General features: G+C 37.2%; 3 protein-coding genes across 4 annotated transcripts; 2 read left to right on the forward strand and 1 right to left on the reverse strand.

Moving 5' to 3' along the window:
- Nucleotides 1–522: 522 nt before the first annotated feature.
- On the reverse strand, nucleotides 523–9,255 carry LOC145586631 (uncharacterized). Its single transcript, XM_081643514.1, has 14 exons — nucleotides 8,720–9,255; nucleotides 7,825–8,124; nucleotides 7,319–7,507; nucleotides 6,119–6,254; nucleotides 4,458–4,795; nucleotides 4,186–4,315; nucleotides 3,900–4,010; nucleotides 3,571–3,615; nucleotides 2,323–2,402; nucleotides 1,553–1,649; nucleotides 1,358–1,447; nucleotides 1,208–1,261; nucleotides 909–974; nucleotides 523–820 (listed from the first exon to the last, which is right to left on the reverse strand). The coding sequence occupies exons 1-14, from the start codon at nucleotides 9,115–9,117 to the stop codon at nucleotides 668–670; spliced, it is 2,187 nt and encodes a 728-aa protein (XP_081499640.1). The 5' UTR covers nucleotides 9,118–9,255; the 3' UTR covers nucleotides 523–667.
- A 741-nt stretch (nucleotides 9,256–9,996) lies between these two features.
- LOC145585506 (pentatricopeptide repeat-containing protein At3g20730-like) lies at nucleotides 9,997–13,431 on the forward strand. 2 transcript variants are annotated; one of them, XR_014100674.1, is made up of 4 exons: nucleotides 9,997–10,645; nucleotides 10,735–11,953; nucleotides 12,116–12,204; nucleotides 12,948–13,431. XR_014100674.1 is itself a non-coding variant. In XM_081642209.1 (2 exons), the coding sequence occupies exons 1-2, from the start codon at nucleotides 9,997–9,999 to the stop codon at nucleotides 11,808–11,810; spliced, it is 1,725 nt and encodes a 574-aa protein (XP_081498335.1). In that variant the 3' UTR covers nucleotides 11,811–12,040. The 2 variants fall into 2 exon arrangements, 1 of the variants encoding a protein (XP_081498335.1); XM_081642209.1 differs by lacking the exons at nucleotides 12,116–12,204; nucleotides 12,948–13,431 and having other exon boundaries at nucleotides 10,735–12,040.
- An 800-nt stretch (nucleotides 13,432–14,231) lies between these two features.
- Nucleotides 14,232–22,729, forward strand: LOC145586632 (RNA polymerase sigma factor sigB-like). The gene is made up of 7 exons (XM_081643516.1): nucleotides 14,232–14,493; nucleotides 14,821–15,011; nucleotides 15,965–16,552; nucleotides 17,674–17,904; nucleotides 21,435–21,575; nucleotides 21,927–22,127; nucleotides 22,227–22,729. The coding sequence occupies exons 1-7, from the start codon at nucleotides 14,397–14,399 to the stop codon at nucleotides 22,506–22,508; spliced, it is 1,731 nt and encodes a 576-aa protein (XP_081499642.1). The 5' UTR covers nucleotides 14,232–14,396; the 3' UTR covers nucleotides 22,509–22,729.
- The last annotated feature ends 713 nt before the right edge of the window (nucleotides 22,730–23,442 follow it).

A 23,442-nucleotide genomic window follows, 5' to 3' on the forward strand; every position in this document is an offset into this window, starting at 1 on the left:
TCCTATTAGGTTTCGACTTCTGTTCTCTTAAATATTGATTTATTTGGATTGAAATCCTGGGATAATGAAGTGAGATGCTTAGTTTGGTAACTTTTTTATCTGTAAAATTTCAAATTTTATACTGTACAAGGAGTTTTACTTCATCTCTGTATCAACTAGCCCAACCAGAAAGGGTTTTGCAACTTTCTTGGCTATTTTTAACTTGGTCAATCAGAGCTTGAGCTAAACTAGGTCAATCAGAACTTGAGCTAAGCTGTACAGTATGGCTAGGATTTTAGTTGTAAATGCTGATTGTGTTGCTTGCCTAGCCACCCAGTCCAAAAGTTCATTTACATTGAGCAGCTGTGATCCTATTCAATGAGGGTTAATATCAGTTCAATTTTTGACGGACACATCTGCCGATTTGGATTATTGATGAATAATTCTAACAAGTACCTATTTGATGGTTTAATCTTTATGTATAAAGCACTATTAGTATTATATCTATTTTGGAATGGAAGGAGTACTAAATAGTAAATACGCTAATATATTTAGATATATTATGAAGCCTAATCTAAGCCTGGTAATAAAATATACAATAATGATGTTTGTGGAGTAAGCAACCAAGTATACAAGATTACAACCTGTGCAAGAAATTCTACAAAATCAGGCCTGATACAACCAAAATCTATAGCAACAGGCAATCCCAACGTTTTATTAGGGCATCATATGCCATGGAGCACGGAATAACTTGCAACACATTTTGGCCATCGATTTTCTTTTCAACTATGAGACCAAAATTTATCAACATATCTACAGCTTTGTCAATTGGCATCTTTACCTGCAACAGTTTGCTCATAATGTATCATTAGTTTGTAATAGTAAAATGTTAAAGAACAGGGAACCCAAATCATATATTCCGTTCATACCTTCTCTTTGAACTTGCTGTACAAAAATTTCTCACACTCTTCTCCGAGGGATGTGCGAGTAGGAAACTGCAGTTCAAAGTCGTAAGTCCTAAGAACTAGTTAAGTTAGAACAGGCGTATTATTTATGAGTCTGAGCAATGCTAACAGATGTGAAAGATCATTATGTACTAAAACATTTTGGTTATAATTTGCTAGTGACAGCCAAGCGATATATATTCTCATTAATAGAAACATAATTCAATTACGTGAACAAAGCAGGGACAATAAGATGTACAAGTAGAACTAATGAAAGGGTGGACCTGAATTTTTTCTGCTTTGAGTAGAATCCCGTAGGCCAAAACGCATTCCTTGTACTGATCATAGGTATAAATAAGAAAAAGATAAGTGTTCTAAAAGACTAAAAAGAATATTAATGGAAATATATCATGAAAAATATTCTATCTGCTCACTTGCTGTTGTTCTGAAGCATCTAGGAGAAAATAAACAGAGCCAAACCCACTAGCCAAAGTTTTTTCATACAATGCCCTGTTGACGAGAAGCTGTATAAAAAAGAATTAATAACCACGATTAGAAAGAAGGGAGCTTGATTAGGCAACGTCTTTCCTTCTATCTGATATCAACAAAGAATAACTCAGCAATCTTACCTCATATCTATCCCGTGTCTGTTTGTATCCAAGTGCTACACGTGTAACAAAAATGATGAGGGCGCTCACAGCAATGACATCTAGCAGTAAATCTGACCTGAGAATGAAGTTACACAGGGCTCAAGAACTTACTGATGGTATGTAACAGAAGCAGAAAAGGGTCAAAAGTGGTCAAAATAGTTAATGAGTTTGAATTGATATACAGAGAAGGGAAAGTGATTTCTAGATGAGATGGTTTCCACAAACGGGGCTCAGCCTGAGCTATATGTTTTGACATGGAAAATACTTGCATGGATAAGTGGCCTTGCATCAGGCCGACTACATGTTAGTTGCAGACTATATGGTGTTCCAAGCAGCAAGTTTCAGGCAATAACACACGACAGTACATAGATCCACCAGTCATTAAATAATAGGGGCTCTTGAAGGATACTGCAATTAGAAGGAATATAGCATATCTAGAGCCATTCCATTAGGACTCAATCTCAGCATCACCAGGAAAGGCAAGCATTATCACGCCCTCATGGGTAACTGGACAACAGGCTTAACCAACTGACCAGGAACTCACTCATTCACATGTCTTCTCTATTGCAAAGCTTGACTTCAAGAACTGAGGAAACAGGTGGTTATTTGAGCTTGAGGAATGATAACTACTATATTAAAATATATAAATCTTGCAGAAAAGCTTTGCATATTAGTAGATATGAAAGTTATTGTTCATGTAGGAAATTTTCAGAAAAAAAAAAAAAAAACCAAAAGCTTGAAAAACATACGGAGAAGACAAGGCATCCTCAAATCTGTAATTGATGAAGTAAGCCAGAAGTCCTACAATTGTGGCAACATCCAAGCGTACCTTCAAATGAAGTTCAAGATATCAGATAGGTTACCATGCAAGGCAGCCAAAAGGTCTTCTATAAAAAAACTTTTATTACTCATAGGAAACAAATACTCCGTATATGCAGTTCTCTACCCCAAAAAAGCTATATAATTTGGAAAATCAGATAGATTTCACCATTGTGAATATGGAACAAGTGGACCTTGTTTCAGGCTCTAATTCCACAACTGGTAAGGCAAACCTAGCTTTATACAGTGCGAAGGATGCTATCCCTATATCAAATCCACATTGTATACACATATATGATTTTGGGATACAGATAGAACCTAGATACTGATAGAACTAGATCAATATGGAAATAACTGTTGCCAGCTGATAAGCAGTGACCAACTTCATCAGTAAGAAGTTACTCGTAAAGGACAGTGATACAGAAACCTCATGGCACATGCTAACTATGGAGTGCCAACTTCATCAGGAAGAATTGAGAATACTTGCCTAAAATTTCATCCATATAATTGAATGGTAAAGTACTGAGTACTGACCAATTGATCCTAGCAAATATTTATAATATATGAATTGGGCAACCAAGATTTAACTTATCAATTGGAGGGTTATGTAGAACGAATTTTAAGATGAGTACATTAACATAACACAATCAATGAAAGGAAAGGCCCATGGGTATCCTTACACCAAACAGTAGCTTAAGTTAGGACCAAAAATATCTTAACAACTTCACAAAGAAATATATCTATAGAAAAAACTTAAGTATATTACAACGTAACAGAACTTTTAAAATAACCATCATCTTATAAAAGAGAGTCAAAGTAGTGAGTAACAGAAGTAAAAGGAAAAATTTCAATTCATAAACTGCTCTAATATAAGGCCCAACTAATCTGAACTTTCATTGTTGAATCCATTTATGAAAAGAGAAAATGATACTTGAACTGTTTTACATAATTTTTATTTTATTTTTTTTATTTTTTTTTTTTTATTTTTTGGGTCAAATGTAGAAAAGGGCAAGTAATTTGACATCAGAGGCTATCAATGGAGCCAGATCCTACAGGCACAACTGCACAACTCACAACTTCATGCCAGTCCAATTTTAAAATAATTGATGCAAAGAAGCTTGAAACTACATGTGTATAAAACCTTATTACAAGTTAAAAATAAATTGCATGGTCCTTACCGTGTCCAGTATGCGAAATGATAGCTTTTTGTGAGGAAAAATAACCTGCGCAAGATTATCATAAAAATGCTAAGACAGATTGAACAAAGAAACAGAATGCTAATAAATACTCCATCCATTTCACTTTGACAGTCCTAATTGATAAAACACATATTAAGAAGAGTTCAATGACCAGTATGTATCAATTGAATATTGTATTACTACAGAAGGAGGTAAAATATAAGGGCAGACATATTAAGACAGAACAACATAAATCAAAATTAAAAATGGATGTAATTTGTACATTGCATGATGAAAAAAACAGTTCATCACTAGCTTATAAATGTTACCGGTAAATCTGGTACTGGAATTTTCTCATAAATCTTTAATTGCAATGAAGAAATCTTCGTATCTCCAGTCTCCTCAGTGTATAGCAAAATCAATTCCTGAAATGCAGGTTCCTAGGATAACAGACACCAGAATAGTATTAATAGGTGATTGACCTATAGCTCCTATCTACAATTCAGAAATTCAGTTTAAATATTGCATAACAAGAACAGCACTAATTTGGTGGTAGAGAAGCAAGAATGTCAGTCTTTCAGACACTAGTAGTAATTTCAAAGATTAGTAATATACCTGTATGATTGATCGAGAGAAAATAATAGAAAAGCCAACTCTCAACATTTTCCATACGTTGTTCCCGCAAAATTTTCTTGTAGCAGGTTTCCATATATCATTGAGAGTGATTCTAGATAGTAGCACTGGCCTGTGAAAAACCCTTCAGTTATTGTCATTGTAACCCCCGAAAAAATCATAAGAACATGAATATAATGAACAAGTGCTTCCTATATCACACATTCTCACGGACACTTACGACTGTGAAGAGGGAGACTTTAACTTAGACATACCTTAAGTGAGGCTCAGTAGCAGCAACGTTTTCAGAATCAAACTCAAATGGAACTTCTGGTGTTGGTGGTAGAACTCCAACCCATGTTAGAAACTTCCTCAGTAACCTACTACGAGGTCCTATTGATGATAAGAAGCCTTCATAACGACTCACAGCCTCTTGTGCAGCCAACCAGATAGGCAAGTCCCTGTCTAAATCCTGGTCATATTTTGGGAAGTCGTCTGAGGTTGTTGTATTAGAAATATATGGCTGCTGGAATAGGGAAGTCTCTTCGAACTTGAGCTGGACTCTCTTGATCCAAAGCTGAATATCTTCATTCTCACTGGCTAGTTGAATGGTCTGCAGAAGGAAATTCCATTAATAGACCGTCTAGAAGGAAAAACAATGAAAGATAACACAACAAAGCCACACATAACTTCTGTTTAAAATTTCAGTAAACACATTGTATTAGAGACAAGCTACTGCCTTTTGCAGTCATATTGTCATACAACACAATGAAATTGAGAAATTCCTATACTGCAAACTATTGGTAACAATCAAAATCAACAATGGTAATAATGGTGTAACACACTCACACCAACATATAAACAACACATGCATTAACAAAGGTGGGTGGTATTACTCAATGAAGGACTTCAACACCTTAATAGGACTTTTGATGCCTAGTTGGTGATTGGAACCTCCTGACTAGCACCACAATAGATTTAAAAAATAGCCATATAATTGAACCAAACTCATTCTTGGGACTTGATAGACCTATTAGCAGACTTGTTATGCTTCCAAATTAATTATTATCACCCCTCAAGATACCCTCCACTTCCACTTTTGTTTTGGAAAATTTTCTCAAGATTGGTCCGAAAGCATGGATTATAGCCTTCAAATTTGAAGATATTTTGATTTTTCCGGACCCGGAAAGGAAAGAGGATAAGGTGTTTCCCATGAATCCCACGGGATCTCGGGAGGCCTTTTGGGTGATTAGAACCATCCTATTGGCCTTTTAACTATCAATCTAGTTAGTTCAAGGCACTTCGGTTATTGACTTGAGGCCATCAAAGGCCATTACTAGACCTACTAGTGGTCATATATGGTTCCAAACAATCTTTTATGAGTTCAAGGTGCATCCCCTAACATCACTTGATTTTTCAAAATCAGGTCCCGAATTCTCCAAAAATGGTCAAATTTCATCTATTACAACCTTCACTTTTGGAGAATTTTTGACTTTTCTAGACTAGAAAGGACATTGACCTAGGTGCTTCCCACGGACCCCATGAGATGCTGGGAGGCCAACTGAGTGGTAATTTCACCTTTAATTATCAATTTAGTCATGACTCCTACCGTCATTTTTTTTATTTTACACAAGATCACCACAGGCTGCCTTGATTAATATAAAATTCATTGTTATTCGGTTTGCTTAATTAGCTTGGTTAATTTTCATTAGTCCTCTCTTCACTTATAAGGATAAATGAGATTGGAAGCATTTTTTAATTCTCAAATATGATGTGCATACTTTAGTTCTTCCAGAGAACCGAACAAATGAATAATATTGTTAGCACGAAAATCAAAATATGCACATATAGTTGAAATAATATGCATATTAAGGGAGGGAGATGACTATAAGAGTCTTAAAGAACTATAAATTAGTACAAATGAAAATCGAAGTACCTTTTTAATCCAAAGTCCAACAGTCAGCAGTGGTTTTGATACAAGGCCAAAAATTCCTTGCAAAACCTTTGATTGTAGATAATCAAGCTTTTCGACTATGAGCAAACCTTTCTGCTTTTCAGTACCATAGCCCCGCCTGGATATGCATAATTGTTATTTATGAATAAAGTTCTAATTCAAAGAAAAGCATGCAAAAAAAATAAAAATTCAAATTTTATTCTTTTCCCGTTTTGGTTAGAGCTTATAGGAGAGACCTATAAGGTTGGTAACAAATTAACAATAAGATACATCCACCAAACTCAAGTATGGTTCCAGAAATTGTAGCCCAATGTTGTCATTAAGATTGAGAATTAACATTCAATAGGATTGAGATGAATCATGATTTTTGTAGCTAGAACTCTATTAATCCTGGAATCTACCACTTGCCACTTAGCCAATGCAGCAGCCTTCTAATCAAAGGTCTTCAGATATGATGCAATAGGTGTCAACAAAAGAGTTTGATGCTACAAGCTAAGTGAAAAAGGAAGACGTAACTAGAAGACATAAGCTGTGAGAATTCGACATTGCTGTTGGGCTATAGACTAGAGCTGGAATAATAATGTAATACAAACAAATGAGCAGCCATAGGAGTTATACAAATGGGATAAAAAGACTAAAGAAGGGGACTGTAAGGACAACTAAAGCAATAGTGCCCTGTATATTAGTGTTGCAAGAATATAGGCTTAGCATTAACAAGACAGCTAGAAACAATTTGTTCTTTCTTTGATCTGATAAAAGAAGTGGCAGGACTGGCAGCTATTGGATTGGAATGGAAATTGGGAAGTATTGCTAAGTGCCAACCAACACTTAGATGTTGACGAATCATCACACTTCAGATGAATCATCTTTACTAAAGTACATTGCCTAAAAATAAATACTTCATAAATTTACAAGAGAGCTGAATGAGTCATTATTGGCAACATCTCAACTTTTGATTACAAAGAACTAAATCAAATGTCTTATTTGTAGTAAAGTGGTAGGTCATGTTTCAGAAAAAAAGAAAAAAGGGTGGTAAGCCAATCAATCTCCATCAGAGTATGAGAGAGAGCCCATAAGGCTGCCTATATGTGATAACTGGAAATGATGTAGAAAAGTAATATGCTTTGACAGTTAAAGAGCTTTATTTGAGTATGCATGCAAACATTAATACTGAAATATCACCTGAATATAATTGCTTTGGACTCAGAAGCTCTTTTCCAATCAACATATATTGGCAAAGTGAGAAGATAATCACTGTTCAATGCTGATGTAAGCATCAGATCCCTCACTGATAGCTCTTCAAATTGTGCATCTTGAAGAAGCTTCATGAAAGAGCGCTGGAAACGGGTCGCTGTAGCCACTTCAGAAGTACTGCACAGTAAGTTCATGTTGCCTGAAGGATGGCGTTTATTTCGTTACAAGTAACAAACATACAACTGCAGGAACAGATAATAACCATAATTGATACTCCATTGAAATGACATGAATATTTAACACAAGGATTTCGATAATGACAATCAGAGCCACATATCCGAGTGAGTCTATCAGTTTCCTTGTGACTTGAATTAAAGGGACATAATCCCTTATTAGTAACTTAATGTAGCTAGCTCAAGTAGAAATAAATGCAAACTATATACTGGATATGTTAGCTAAATCATCATAAATAATGGATATGTTAGCTATAATACCTGGAATTCTTGTCTTCATTCTTTGGGATATCACCAAAAATCTGCATCAAGTCCAGCCCTTTTAAGAAAGACAATTGGTTCTCCTCTAAATCTGCGTTGTCATCTCCACTAATCTTCACGCTGCCATTTCCTCCACCATTAACGAACTCAATGCCCTCATCAGAATCAGGTTCTCTTTCCCTTTCAAGTCCAAATGTATCAAAATCCTCCTCATGTCTCACAGACCGAGTGGAGAGGTAATCAGCTCGCATTTCCTCCAAAATGCTTTTATGCTCAGCATGAAGAATTGAGTCCAAGCACCTATAAACAAGATAGCAATATCAAGTATCAACATCTGTAAGTCATGGTGAAAAGTTGAAAACTAGACAAATTATGGGAATAACGACCGCAATCTCCTCTAATTTCACATATGATTTTCAGAATCGTGGGAAAATCAATCAGGTCAGCAAATATTCACTATCAAAAGTAAGTACCTTTGTTGGTGAATACACTTACTTAGGCCTTCCTGTCAAACTAAAATTATTTTTATTGATTAAAATTGATGTTTATTGATTGAAACTTGTGTTTAGTAGTTCACAACTGTTCTTTCCTATATGCAATTAGCCAATTACTGATTGAAACTAATTGTTACCTATTAAAACTTTTTTTTTGTAGAAACTTAATATAGGAGATTTGCGGCTTAGGCTCATTATGTTCACCTTATTCAGATAAGTTATGCTTCTCATAATTCAATGTGTAAAATCATTCCATTAATATTTCTCACAATCATAGAAAACATACAATTTTCCACTAAAAAGCAAGCAAAAATTATAGCTAGTAAAATCATCAAAATTTATAAACATCAAAAGGCAATCAAACTACTCCATAGTCCATATAATCTAATAAAGAAGCTTACGAAGAGAGGAGGACGAAATGGGAAACAACAGAATCATCATCATTATCGTCGCCGCCAACTTGATTATCACGGAGGAAAGAGAGGAGAGCATCATGAAGTTGGGATTTTGAAACTGGGATATATTTTTGCCTTGAAACTTGAATTTTTGAAATACCCTTTTTGGTATAATTATTACCCTCATCATTCATCTTCTTGTTATTGTTGTTTTTGGGGTTGGAAATTGGAGAAGGTTGAGATTGAAGCTTGGATTGAGACTCAGGTGCAGAAGAAGAAGCAGAAGCAGGGGAAAGACAGCAGTTGAAGGTGGATGAAGATGATGAAAGAGAAGTGGGGTTAAACATAAGATGACATGAAGAAGTTGGTAATGGTGAAATTGAAAGTGAAAGAATCTGCATCATTTCAATTTTGGAATGGAGTATGAAGAAGAGAAGGGTGATTGCTGAGTGTTTCACATTTTCTGTCACTTCTCCACAGTTTTCCTATCTCTCTCCCTTTCAGCTGGCAACCGTTGGCCTCTCGTTGGAATGTCACTCTTGTTCTAGACCTTGCATTCTTGTAGAGTTGTAAGATTTTCGATTTGAAAAAATTGACCCGACCTGAATTAATAAAGTAGAATAATATTTAGAGAATATTTATTAATATCTTTAGATATTCTATTTTTGTTAATATTCTATCTTATTACTAATGCTAGTGGGTAGGTTATTAAAGATATGAATGAGAAAAATTAAGCCGTTTAATTGAATTTGACACATATACATATTATTCATATTTTGGGTGTATAAAATCAAATCAACAAGAAAACAATACCAATGATCTACAACCCATAAGTTGATAATGATAATGGTGGTGAAGTGTTAAACAATTTCTGTTGTACAACCGGTTGTACCATGTGCATGATACAATCAAGACTATTTTTTTTTTTTTTCCTTATACATTCAATTTATACATTCAATTGAAAGATATCTCAAACGAGAACGTAAACCAACAGATACCTTTGATTTTACGGCTATTACCATGCACACATTACATTCGTGTTTAATTTTTAAAATTAAAAAACCCTTGCCCTCTATTTTTGTCAAAAATTTACTTCGTAATTACAATTGACTTCTTCTTACCTCCCCTGGACCCGTGTATACTCCAATAGTCCAATAGTTCAAAATAGTTGCATATTTTCACGAACAATGCATAATCTTTCATAGCTTTATGCGTAATTTTGTCTATTCAAGTTCCAGACTTGGAAGTTTAATGGAAAAACACTAGAATTAGAATTGCAAATCATGGGTAAATTATATGAAGCTCTCAGACCCATCTTCAGGAACCCAGTTCCTTCAGACCCTTCATTTTACTTGAATTTGCTTCAAATGTGCATTGATGCAAAAGCAGGAATAGAAGGCCGTTTGATACATAAATATCTTTTCCTTAATGGGATTGACTCAAATGTGGCTTTGAATAACAAAATGATCATATTCTATGGCAAAATTGGTGACATGAAGCATGCACGTAAGGTGTTTGATAAAATGCCTGAAAGAAATATTGTATCTTGGACTGCTTTAGTATCTGGGTACTCCCAAAATGGGTTCTTTAAGGATGCCCTTATGGTATTTGAGAATATGCATTATTCAGGTGTGAAAGGTAATCAGTTTACGTTTGGTAGTGCATTGAGGGCATGTACCAAGTTGATGTGTTTGAGGAGTGGGAAGCAAATTCAAGGGTGTTTGCAGAAGAGTCGGTTTGCTGGGAATTTGTTTGTGCAGAGTGCATTGGTTGACCTGCATTCAAAGTGTGGGCGTATCGAGGATGCGAGTATTGTCTTTCAGATGATGTCTGAGAGAGATTTGGTCTGTTGGAATGCAATGATCGGTGGATTTGCAGTTCAGGGCTATGTAAATGATGCATTTCGAATGTTCCGGTCTATGATGAAAGAAGGTGAGGTGTTTAATCTTGTTTAGAGTATCAATTAGTTTTTGATTGGCAACTATTAAATCTGATATGTTTGCTGCCCTTGAAATTACTAGGTAAAATACCTGATTGCTTTACTTTTGGGAGCTTATTGAATGCATGTGCTCAAGGTAATAATCTTTCCAGAGTCTTCCAAATACATGGACTTATTGCACAACATGGCTTCGGATTACATGAACTGCTGAGTAGACTGCTAATAGATGCGTATGCAAAATGTGGAAGCACAAAGTATGCCTACACTGTATTTAGTAGTATGATGGTAAAGGATCTAGTGTCTTACACTGCTATGATTGCTGGCTTTGCACAGGACAATGATCATCATATTGATGCTTTGAATCTCTTTGGTGAAATATACCACAGTGGCATGGTGCTAGATGGTTATCTCCTCTGTACCATGCTTAGTATGTGTTCTAATTCTTCTTTGTTGAACTTTGGTAGACAAATTCATGCTCTTGCACTTAAGTATGTTTCTACTCATGATATGGTTATGGGCAATGCCCTTATTGATATGTATGCCAAATGTGGGGAGCTTAAGGAAGCCATTCGTGCTTTTGATCAAATGGAAGAAAAGAGTGTCATTTCATGGTCATCTTTGATTGATGGATATGCCAAGCATGGCTATGGACATGAGGCAATGTCATTGTATAGGAAGATGGAATATGAGGGTCTCAACCCGAATGATGTTACATTCTTGTCTCTTCTAGTTGCTTGTAGTCATGCAGGGTTAATTAGGGAAGGTTGGGAATGCTTTAATAATATGGTTGTCAATCATAACATTGCTCCAACTGAAAAACACTATTCATGCATGATAGATGTGCTTGCACGAGGTGGTCAATTAGAGGAAGCTATTGTTATAATGCAAAAGATGAATATTCAGCCAAATGAATTGCATTGGGGAGCTATACTTGGTGCTTCTAATGTCCATGGAGATATTTCTTTTGGAATGTTAGCTGCAAAACACCTTTCCAATTTGGATACCAAAAATTCTTCTAATTATGTTGCTTTGGCTAATATATATGCTGGATCCGGGTTGTGGAATGATTCTTGGGGTACACATAAATTGATGGAGGAAAATAAACTGAAGAAGAATCCTGGTTACAGCCTTGACTTTTCCCAAAAGAAGGATTTGTAGTGGTTAACTGGTGAAAACAAACAGAACTTGCATATGTCAACGATGAGCTTATGATCAAGAACCGGGCAACACTAATATGAATCTTTGGTTCAAATGTAAGATCATGCTTTTGCACGGATAGCATTTGCATTTGCCAGATCGAGGTGCTTGCTCTATCTTCTCAATATTGTTTTCCCATTGCATTACCCCTTCCTTTGAGCCCTGTCTCAGAGTGTTATGTTTTTATTTTAAATTTAAGGCATTTGAATCTATTTATCATTCTTGGAAGATGGAAATTATGAAATCCATCTTTTTTTTGAACTCAGGACATCATACTGAGGAGGGATGAATTGAGGAGCTAAATATGGCTGACGTGGGAGGACAATATTAATCTCACCTTCGATATATACCAAAGGTAATATCCAGCCTGCCTTGTTTTTTCTGATTGATGTAAAAGCTCATATATGCATGAAAAAAAATATATAGTCGACATTTTTATTGTTGCAAATTTTGACATCAAACTACATATTTTTATTGTCTGGAGCTGGACAAAACTTGACATCAAACAGCATATTTAGGTCTATAAGAGAAAACTGTGGCCGAAAGGTTCCTTTGTTGCCTCTGCATCCAATCCAATTTCTCTCTTTGAATAAAAGCAGAAGAGTGCTGGCAGTTCCATTATGTTAGTAAGGGAAAATCAAGAGATTGTGTGCCATATTCCTCCAAAAACAGTTTTTTTTTTTCTTAATCATACCCTATGATGGCTGCTCTTTGTCTTTTGGGTCATAGGAAGGCCAACCCAAGCAAAATTTATTCCACTACAGTAAGGCATGACTTTTAAAACCTTAATATCAACTACATAACTCTCTGGATAGACAAATACCCTTAATGGCCTTAGGTAAGTAAGCTTGCAAAATTAAATTTTCAGACAAGGATCAGCTAGCTGCAAGCCAACATGGCAACGAGCAGTTTTGGTGGCCTCACAGCAGACATAGGCATTTTTGGACCTTTCCCTTGTGATCAGCTCATGGTATTGAACTGCATAATAGTTGTGGGCTGAAATTATCTGTCCTTTGAAAGCATCAATATGACAATTTTAGAGTCTCTCTTAAGGATATTTGGCTTAATTCCTGGGTTCCAACTTCCAACCTCCTATAGGTATATACTGTACCTTGGATGGCAGTCAAGAGTCGGCCTTTAACAAAGAAACCAACCCACACTTGAGTGACAAAGCTTGAATAAAGGCTCCTATCGTCGACAGAACCGCCCAGGTTAAGATTCCTACAACCAGGGCTTGGAGCTCGAGTTGTGTAGCTGGTAATACGAACAGTCTGTGCCATGTGTGTTCATCTTTGTCATATGCTAAGTGGAAGCTGCTGTGCATGCTTTGGACTTTGGCTGGCTGTATGGTGCTTGTTGATCAACACCGCTGGAATTAATAGCAGATCAGTGGCATAATTGCTCAGATCAATTCAATTACATTGTTACTCTCTATTCTGCTGTTGCTTTGTCAATTATGTTTCTGGAGCCCTATGTAATATTTATGTTTCGTTTTTATGGATCAAATTCAAGAATGTTGCAGTGCTTGAGGATTAAGGCATGTTAAGATGTAAATGTTATGGTAAATGATTTGGAGTATAGATGGGTAAATAATATACTCTAATTCTTTTGTATAATTCTTATAGAACATTTATTCTTTATAAAAGTGTTACTTTTAATCTACGGTAAAAGTGAAGTTATAGATGCTAATTTGGACAAAAGTGAATTTAGGGCTCTCTACTTCTTTTCTACAAACAATAATCACTTTTGATTGTCATTTTATCTTGTTAAGCCATTATAAGTCTATTATTGTAAATAGAAAGAAAGAATTGATCAAATTGCATTTTGAAAACATCCCCTAAATCTAAGAATATCATACGAGTAGTTTTGAATAATTGAAAGTCTAGATTAATTTGAGTTTTTTTATGTAAGTTCATTAAATTATTGTCAACTTCTGTTGAATTAAAATCTCATCCCTTTTTTCATTTGTATCTATATCCAACAGTTAAAAATAATAGAACGTGACAATTGAGCCGTTAAAATTGAAGTCAAGTTCAGACGTTCAGTCAATTTAAATCATATGATAATTTATGCTAAAACAATATCCACTCGGGTCAAGTTCAGATTATGTATTTTGAGTGGAGCTTGAATTTGATATTTCAAATCAAACAAGTTAGTTTTATCATATCTATATTATAATATCAATTCGATCTCCAAAAGTGATTTAAGAAAATCTTGTTCAACTCTTGTTGTTGGCCAACCTCTTGCAGCATTTGTAAATCACCTAAGAACTCTTTGTTTAATCAAATTCCAAATCAAAAATTACCTAATTTTCTACACCTTTGTGGGCCAATGGCGGGAGTTTATTTACCTAAACCAATCCCAAAAAAAAAAAAAAAAAAAAAAGGTGGGGTTTTCTTTGTCATTTGTGGTTACTCGTTGGTAGCACTCTCTCTCCGATTTCCTTATCCATTGCTCCTTTCTTCTTCCCACTCAAACTTCTCTGCAACTTTATCTATGTAAACCCACCGCCATTAATACAGATTTTGAAGAACAACGAAGAAGAAGATGACATGTTTATTGCCGCAATTCAAATGTCAACCTGACACTTTCTCTATTACCTCCATTCTTCATCCTCCTTCTGCTTCTTCTGCACCTTCCCTCTGTATGTTTTTCATCCTTTTTAATTATCATGATCTTAACTTAAAGGTTTAATTTTGATTACCCTTTTCGATTTTATTGCCTAAAGTTTTAAACTTTTTGATTAGATTGTACTATTTCTTGTATACTTTTATGCTGATTAATGTGTAATTTGATTAATTTGTTTATTACCCATTTGAAGCATGTATTGGATTTTAATACTAGAATTATCTTAATTTCAATTTTGCTCGATTTTCTATCTTTTTTTATTGTTCTGAGGTGAATGTGATGAGGGAATAGAATAAAAACGTTGTGATTGTGATTTTGATTGTGGTTATGTGAAATTTGGCAGTGAGAAATAGAGATTCGGTCTGTTTTCGCACACAATGTGCGGTGTCTACTCCACCAGCACCAACAGCAGCAGCAGAAACTGCTGTATTTGATGTAGAGAAGCTGCGCTTGTCTTATGTTGAATCTAATTCCAATTCACTTTCTGCATATGCACATGCCAATTTTTCGAGCACTTTGGGCTCTCCAGCTGAGGTCAGAACTCATTAATCTTGACATTATTATTGTGTGTTTGAATGATGGGATTTCGAGGGAAAGCGAGGGAGGGGAGATTGGGGGGGATGGGTGGATCAATTTTTTTTCGACTATTTCAATATACATTGGTGTAGCCTGTAGGGCAAGTGAGGTAAGGGAATGTGGGATTCATATTTGGAAAATGCGAGTAAGATCCTCGCTTCCCCTTTCCTTCCTTTGGTAATTGTTTCGCAAACATAGTGTTGATCATGTTCTATTTTTTTTTTTTAGTTATACCTAACTCAAATTCAGTTTTAAGAATATGCAATTTTTGGCTATACTGGTCTACATCAGGTCATTATGTTTCCATTCTTATCTTTGGTTGCATTTGCTTGCTATATTGTGTTATTTGGATTGTTTTTGTATGTTTTTTTGTAATAAATAAAAGGGAATTGGAAGGTATGATGAATGTTGAGGGTTGTATGCATATTGATAAGGTTTAGGCATGCTCACTAATGTGCAAACTGTATCATTTCATTCAATTGATGAGTTTTTAGATCCACAAGTAGACTGAAAACCTTTTGATTTTGGGGCAATATGACACTGACTCCTTCGGAGGGACAAGTGTCATACATCTTATGATCACATCCGAGTGCCTGAGTATCCGGCATGGAGACTTTGGATTAGAATAACAGCCCAGGTGTAGTGTGCAACAATTCAAGATATGGGTAACGATAACTTAATGTATTGTAAAAAAATTTCTGCCCCCCACATGTGGCTTTAGGAATCACAGTAAATGGAATGTTATTACTGATGGTTAGTCCAGCTGTTTTTATTGATTTTGTAATGAAGGTGAAGCAATGTGCTCTATCAAAAAGCCCTTCATTTTCCGGAGGTTTTTTTTCCTCGTAAAGAAATGAAACCTATGCATATGCATCTTTAACTAGTGCGCCATTTTCTGTATCCATCATCAGGCAAAGTATGATACTGCATTGGCAGCTAAGGTACTGATTGAAAATGAAGAAGCTGTTATTGCCGCCGCTGCTGCTGAAGCAGTTACCTTGGCAAGGGCAGCAGCCAAACTTGCAAAGGATGCTGCACAAATGGCTGTTAACAGTCAACCAAAGAAACCAGAGTCTAAGCCTGAAGGTCAATCACTTCATTTTAATGGTGCTCAACTTTTAGAAAGTGAACAATTAGGTAATGTCAGAAACTTTGAGGGTGCTGGCACTTCTCTTAGAGAAGGTGACCTCATGGAGTACCCTGTTTCTGAACCTGCTGACATTGAGCCAACAAGTGAGGAGCTTCAACTCCTAGAAGCAGAACTTGTTGAGAGCATTGCTGTTAGGTCAACACGCCAAGGAGAGAGAAAGGCCAGGAGAGATAAGGCTGCAGAGAAGGCTGCATCTAATTTTGTTTCTGTCAAGGTAGGGAATGGCCGCAGAAAGCGCACATCCGTGCAGGAAGTGGACTATTCTGATCCATTGCGTTACATAAGAGGCACTGGCTCCTCTAAGCTTCTTACGTCTTCTGAAGAGCTGGAGTTGTCAGCAGGAATTCAGGTATGTCTAATCTTTTTGTTATATGAATGTGGTCTATATGACCAAATGTCATGCGTATGAGCTAGTAAACTTTCTTCTCTTGAGAATTCATATGAGGAAATGGAAGATTATAGTCAGAGAAGGTTAAGGAAATTATCAGTTTTGTTCAATTTTTTTAGGCATTCTTTCATTGATCTCATACAGCAGGTGATCCTTAAAAAAATTTTATATCACAGAACATACCAGGAAAATGCTTAAGATGTGGTAATGCTTATCTTAAGAATATGCTGTCCTGTGTAGGAAGCATATGTCTTCCATGCTTTCATGTTAGAACGAAATCTGAGGGCCCTTTGATAATATCCTTGAATATTGGTCCTTTTTTTTTGTAAAGGCAGATAACATAGAAATAATAGTACAAATCAAAAACCGAAGTAGAAAATCATCCATAATATGCAGTTCTTAAGAGATCCAAATCATTAAATGAACCCTCCTCAAATGTTCAAATTTTCGCATGTGAGATTATGGATTATGTCTTTCAGTACCTCCATTCCTTTCTGGCTGTTGCACTTTTGCTAACTTATGCTTTTTTCCTGTTTTGGCAAACCTTTTTTACTTGAACTCTACTTACAAGATTTACAACTCTCTTTTTCTTACAGAAACCTCACAACACATCTCTCATTTTGTACATTCCCCACTTTCGACAATATGCACTCTTTTCTACTTTTTTGGTTTCTGTTGCTACTATATAACTCTAATTATCATTTAGGAAATGAGGTAGTGTTACATATTGGGATCCTCTGTGGTTTTGGCCCCTTGGTAATTGTCTTGTCAATTGATGTTGACGGCTGTCGGCTGGCCCTATATAAAGAGTGAAGGACTCTAATTGTTAAATAGCAGATAATAAAAATCCAGTTTGCGTGAACAAAATGTATCTGTGTAAAAATATCATATTCCTACAAAACTCAAGGATGTATACAATTCGAATTTCTTTGGTCCTCTGTTAATGACCTAAGTTAATGTATAAATTTGAGTTGAGAGTTTGTATCCAAAGTCAACATCGATGAGTTTTAAGAGCACATGACATTGCTCGGCTCTTGTATTTGGCTATATAAACTGACATCAGCAGTTATCAACTATTTCAGGATTTGCTCAAACTAGAAAGGCTGCATAAAGAACTGATAGAAAAATTTGGGGAGGAGCCATCATTTATGCAGTGGGCTGCTGCAGCAGGTGTTGATCAGAGGACTTTGAGGAAGCGTCTAAACCATGGTAGATTTTGTAAAGATAAAATGATTAAAAGCAATGTAAGGCTTGTGATATCAATTGCCAAAAATTATCAAGGATCTGGAATGAATCTTCAAGATCTTGTTCAGGTTTATGGCCTTTCTGCCCTCTTGTCCACCTACAATCAATCAATCAATCAATCAATCAATCAAAGCCTTAATCCCAAAAGTGGGGTCGGCTAACATGAACCAAATTTGATTATTCCGTGTAGTCATCAACATAAATCTTTCTCCTCCATCCCTTACGATCCAAAACTTCATCCTCACGTAAATCCATGCACTTCATATCCTTCCTCACTCCTTCCAACCAAGTCATCTTTGGTCTCCCTCTTCCTCGTTTAATCCCTCCATGGTCCCACTCTTCCACTCTTCGCACCGGTGCACCCTCGGGTCTCCGTCTTACATGTCCAAACCAACGCAGACGATTTTCCCTTAATTTATCTACAATGCCCGCCACACCTACTTTCTTGCGAATAACCTCATTTCTGATTCTATCTCTTAAAGTGTTTCCACACATCCACCTTAACATGCGCATTTCCGTAACCTCCATCTTTTTAATATGCTCTTTCTTAGAAGCCCAACATTCTGTACCATAGAGCAACACTGGTCTTATGGCAGTCCTGTAGAATTTTCCCTTCAACTTTAAGGGAATGCTGCGGTCGCATAACACTCCCGTGGCCGCTCTCCATTTAAGCCACCCTGACTTAATCCTGTGGGTCACGTCTTGATCAATGTCACCATTCTTCTGGATGATCGACCCTAGGTACTTAAAACATTCACTCATGGTCAAATCCTTTCCATCCAAACTCACCACTTCATTGCTTGTCCCCCTCTGAGTGCCAAAACGACATACCAAATATTCAGTCTTACTCCGACTTAGCTTAAACCCTCTAGATTCCAACCTTTGCCTCCATTGCTCCAACTTGACATTAACCCCATCCTTAGTCTCATCCACCAAAACGATATCATCTGCGAACAGCATACACCATGGAACCTCATCTTGAATTGGTCTAGTTAATTCATCTAGAACCGTTGCAAAAAGAAAAGGGCTTAATGCAGACCCTTGATGCAATCCGATTGTAATAGGGAAATCTTTTGTCAACCCTCCGCATGTCCTCACATTTGTTGACACATCCCGATACATATCCTTAACTAGGTCTACATACCTTCGTGGGATACCTTTCTTCAACATTGCCCACCAAAGTATCTCTCTTGGCACCTTGTCATATGCCTTCTCTAAATCAATAAAGACCATATGAAGATCTTTCTTCTTTACCCTATAAAACTCCATCATTTGTCTTATCAAATGGATTGCCTCCATAGTAGATCTCCCAGGCATAAAACCAAATTGGTTATCTGAAATGCTTGTGCATGCCCTCAACCTTTGTTCAATCACCCTTTCCCACAACTTCATAGTATGGCTCATAAGCTTAATTCCTCGATAGTTAGAACAATCTTGAGCGTCTCCTTTGTTTTTATAAACCGGGACCAAGGTGCTCTTCCTCCAATCTTGTGGGATCCTTGTAGCCGTCCATATCTTGTTGAAAAGGTTTGTTAACCAATCAATACCAATCTTACCCAAACACCTCCACACCTCTATCGGTACCCCATCAGGGCCAACCGCCTTCTTAGGTTTCATCTTCCTCAGTGCAATCTCCACCTCTACTCTCCTAATCCTTCGCACATACTCCATGTTGATTTCTTCATCACTCATAGAGGTATCTCCTATCACAACTCCATTACTTCCATTAAATAATTCATCGAAGTACCCCTTCCACCTGTCCTTGATGCCCTCCTCTTGCACTAGGACCATTTGGTTCTTATCTTTGACACACTTCACCATGCCAATATCCTTCCTTGCCTCTTGTCTTCTCTTTGCCATCTTATAAATGATCCTTTCTCCCTCCTTGGAATCAAGCTTTTCATAAACCTCCTGATATGCCTTTTCTTTTGCTTGGCGAACAGCTGCCTTTGCCTTACTCTTAGCCTCCTTATACGCTGCAAAGGTTTCATCACTCCTACATTTTCCTAAGGCTTGATAGCATTCCCTTTTTTGCTTAATTACTGCTTTCACCTCTTCATTCCACCACGAAGTATCTCTCTGTACCGAAGTTCTTCCCCTTACTTCCCCTAAGACCTCTTTGGCCACTCTTAGGAAACAGTTCTTCATTCGTAACCAGGTCATGTCCGGATCCACCTCTCCATCCCAATCCGCTTCTTCAATTACCTTTTCTGTAAAAACCTTAGCTTTTGCATCCCTTAGGGTCCACCATCTTATCCTTGGTTCTTCTTGTCTAACTTTTTTCTTCGCCTTCTCTTTCAGACGAATAGTCATTACCAATAGCCGGTGTTGGGTGACCACACTCTCCCCTGGGATAACCTTACAGTTTATGCAACTTTGTCTATCTATGCTCCTTGTGAGCAGGAAGTCTATTTGAGTTGCATTTGCTCCATTCCGAAAAGTTATCAAGTGTGAATCCCTCTTCTTAAACCAAGTATTAGCCAAAATTAAATCATATGATTGGGCAAAATCCATAATAGCTTCACCACCGGCGTCCCTCTGCCCATACCCAAAGCCTCCATGGACACTCTCATAGCCATCTCGGCTCGCCCCAACGTGCCCATTTAGATCCCCTCCAATATATAACTTCTCTGAGTGGTGGACACCCTGCACCACCTCGTCTAGGTCCTCCCAAAATTGTCGTTTCTCTTCTGCATCTAAACCCACTTGGGGAGCATAAGCACTGATAACATTCACAATCTCCTTGCCACATAGCAACTTCAGCCTTATCAACCTATCGTTCTTCCGATAGACCTCGATCACCTCTTTTGCCAACCTCTCATCGAGAACCACACCAACTCCGTTCCTAGCTCCACCATTCCTTGTTCTGTGGCTCGTTTCTTGCCCAACATACCATACCTTATACCCCAAAACCAAGCCTCGAGCTCCTTCTCCTGTCCATCTTGTCTCTTGGAGGCACATGATGTTCACGCGTCGTCTTTTCATTACTTCTACCAATTCTGCTGATTTTCCCGTAAGAGACCCCACATTCCAAGAACCAATCCGCAAACTAAATTCTTTTCTCCCACGCTCCCTCCTGATCCCAACTCCAAGTCCTTGATTATTTGACACCACAATTGGGCAATATGGCGCGTCGCTTCTGGGCGACGACCTAGCAACCCTTACATACTTATCACTGCACCCGGGTCTGGGAAGTGCAGCGCGTCGCTCAGTAGGGAACGCCCCAATGGCACGCCCTTGCTCATTTGACACCACACTCGGGCAATGTGGCGCGTCGCTTCTGGGCGACGACCTAGCAACCCTTGCATACTTATCACTACACCCGGGTCTAGGAAGTGCAGCGCGTCGCTGAGTAGGGAACGCCCCCACGAAAATATCTGTTTGGCTCATGTCATGGGATGTGACGAAGTTTTATACTGGCTGTCACTGGCCTACCGTAACCCTCCTCCTTTATCCAGGCTTGGGACTGGCAGCGGGAAACCCACTGGCGGAGTTCCTCTTGTCCACCTACATCGACCTAAAATTTGCAAGATTATTTCTTGTTATTCTCAACTTGTTATTGCATGTGACCTATGAAAGTAAATTTATTGACTTGCAGGAAGGATGTAGAGGCCTTGTTAGAGGTGCAGAAAAGTTTGATGCCTCCAAAGGGTTTAAGTTCTCAACGTATGCTCACTGGTGGATAAAACAGGCAGTTCGAAAATCTCTTTCTGATCAGTCAAGGACAATCCGCCTTCCAGTAAGTGCTCTTTACATCCCTTTCCCTTATTGATCGAAAAATCTGGTTGCAGTCTCCTAGACATGTCTTTGACCATTATATAATTATATGCTTGGTATTAACAAAGATCATAGAAGATAAAAAACATTACGCATCGAAATGAATCTAAGACCCATAAGTTTTTTTTTTTTTCTTCTTTTCGTATGTAACAATCAGACCTTTGTTGGGGGGGACTAGTGTTTCATTGTACAAGGGATGAAGGGGGCTTAAGTTAACATGACTCTGAAAGTCTGAATTATCATTTTTGTCTCGCATATATTGTTTTATGAGGCCGTAGGTAAGTGTTTTTTCATGTTTTGATTGTAAATGCAGTTTCACATGGTTGAGGCAACCTATAGAGTAAAAGAAGCTCGGAAACAGCTGTATAGTGAAAATGGAAAACAACCTGAGAATGAGGCAGTTGCAGAGGCTGCAGGGCTTTCAATGAAGAGGCTAAATGCAGTGCTAATGACTCCTAAGGCTCCTAGGTCTTTAGACCAGAAAATTGGTTTCAATATGAATCTTAAACCTTCGGTATGCATCTTTTCTCCATCTTTCTTCTATCCCATGCAATTCAACTCTTTTATTTCATTCATGGCTTCAAGTCCTGACTCCTTGTGGATTGCCCTCCAGGAAGTAATTGCAGACCCTGAAGCAGAAACTTCTGAGGATTTGTTGACTAAGCAGTTCATGAGGCAAGATCTCGAGAAGGTTTTGGACACATTGACTCCAAGAGAAAAGCAGGTGGTAAGATGGAGATTTGGGTTGGAAGATGGAAGAATGAAGACACTACAAGAGATTGGTGAGCTGCTGAGTGTCAGTAGGGAAAGGATTAGACAAATTGAGTCGTCTGCATTTAGGAAGCTTCAGAACCAGAAGAGAACAAAAAATTTGCAACAATACATGTTCTTATAAGATCCAAGCAGCTGAAGTTTACATTCAAATTCTCAGCCACTGTATGTTACATCTTGTTTTTATTTTCTCATTCACGCTTAATTGAGTTAGAGAGCCCTTATTTCCTTTTTCTCATTTTCTATATTAGGGAGGAAAAAAGGGGGGGTAGAGGTAATGATGTATGTGGCAAATTGGGGAACTACAATGTTCATATATGGTACAAAGGTCATTTTCTGCCCCAATTGTGGAAGTGTAGCAGATTTGATACTGAATTAGGGCTAAACAAAGGAATGATACATGTAACAAGGACTTTACCTGAAACAATCATTCATTGAGGTGTATCAAATTTGTACATTTACTTGTGAAATACTCAAATTGAGGCATTGAGCCAATGCAATATCTCAATGTAGCTCTTTTCCATTGATATTACAAAATGAGTTGTGTAAGATAACTCAAAATTTAAAAATTGAATATTCAGCTATTGATTTAACCTAAATATTGGATGCCTAATAAAGATTCAAAACTACCTTCTAATTAACATGAAATTGATAAAAAAAATGTTGAATTAGTGATAGGGTTCTAAAGTGTTAGAACACTTTCTTGAATTATCTTCGAATTATTAACCTTTTGTGTCAAGATGAAGGTGAGAAGGGAAGCACATCCTTTCATTACTAATATTCTCTTAATGCACTCAATTAACCCTAATGAGCCTAGGAGAGCAAAGACACTTTCATGAATTTGTAAAATACGACAATGTTCATACTTCATAGTTAGGATTGGGCAAAACTCATGAAAAGACCACCCTCACTTACAAAGTCACAGGTATTGAATTTCACAATTTCGAGGAAAGAGTTACTAAAGAGGACATATGTTAAAAACGCGTGAATCTTATCTCACAATTAATACTTCAAAGCGCGTGAATAACCTCCTATCCTTCAACGACTCACTTATTGCT

The sequence above is a fragment of the Chenopodium album genome, chromosome 16 (assembly GCF_948465745.1).
Source record: "Chenopodium album chromosome 16, dcCheAlbu1.1, whole genome shotgun sequence".
Lineage (NCBI taxonomy): Eukaryota > Viridiplantae > Streptophyta > Magnoliopsida > Caryophyllales > Amaranthaceae > Chenopodium > Chenopodium album.

What these genes read in the sequence shown, in the direction of transcription:
- LOC145585506 (XM_081642209.1), top strand. Translation starts at nt 9,997, where the DNA reads ATGGGTAAATTATATGAAGCTCTCAGACCCATCTTCAGGAACCCAGTT. An exon ending in CCGGTCTATGATGAAAGAAG is followed by an intron (nt 10,646 to 10,734) that starts GTGAGGTGTTTA and finishes TGAAATTACTAG; the next exon opens with GTAAAATACCTGATTGCTTT.
- LOC145586631 (XM_081643514.1), bottom strand. Translation starts at nt 9,117, where the DNA reads ATGATGCAGATTCTTTCACTTTCAATTTCACCATTACCAACTTCTTCA. An exon ending in GCTACTGAGCCTCACTTAAG is followed by an intron (nt 4,316 to 4,457) that starts GTATGTCTAAGT and finishes GGTTTTTCACAG; the next exon opens with GCCAGTGCTACTATCTAGAA. An exon ending in TCAAAGCAGAAAAAATTCAG is followed by an intron (nt 975 to 1,207) that starts GTCCACCCTTTC and finishes TTTGAACTGCAG; the next exon opens with TTTCCTACTCGCACATCCCT.
- LOC145586632 (XM_081643516.1), top strand. Translation starts at nt 14,397, where the DNA reads ATGACATGTTTATTGCCGCAATTCAAATGTCAACCTGACACTTTCTCT. An exon ending in AGTTGTCAGCAGGAATTCAG is followed by an intron (nt 16,553 to 17,673) that starts GTATGTCTAATC and finishes CAACTATTTCAG; the next exon opens with GATTTGCTCAAACTAGAAAG. An exon ending in ATATGAATCTTAAACCTTCG is followed by an intron (nt 22,128 to 22,226) that starts GTATGCATCTTT and finishes ATTGCCCTCCAG; the next exon opens with GAAGTAATTGCAGACCCTGA.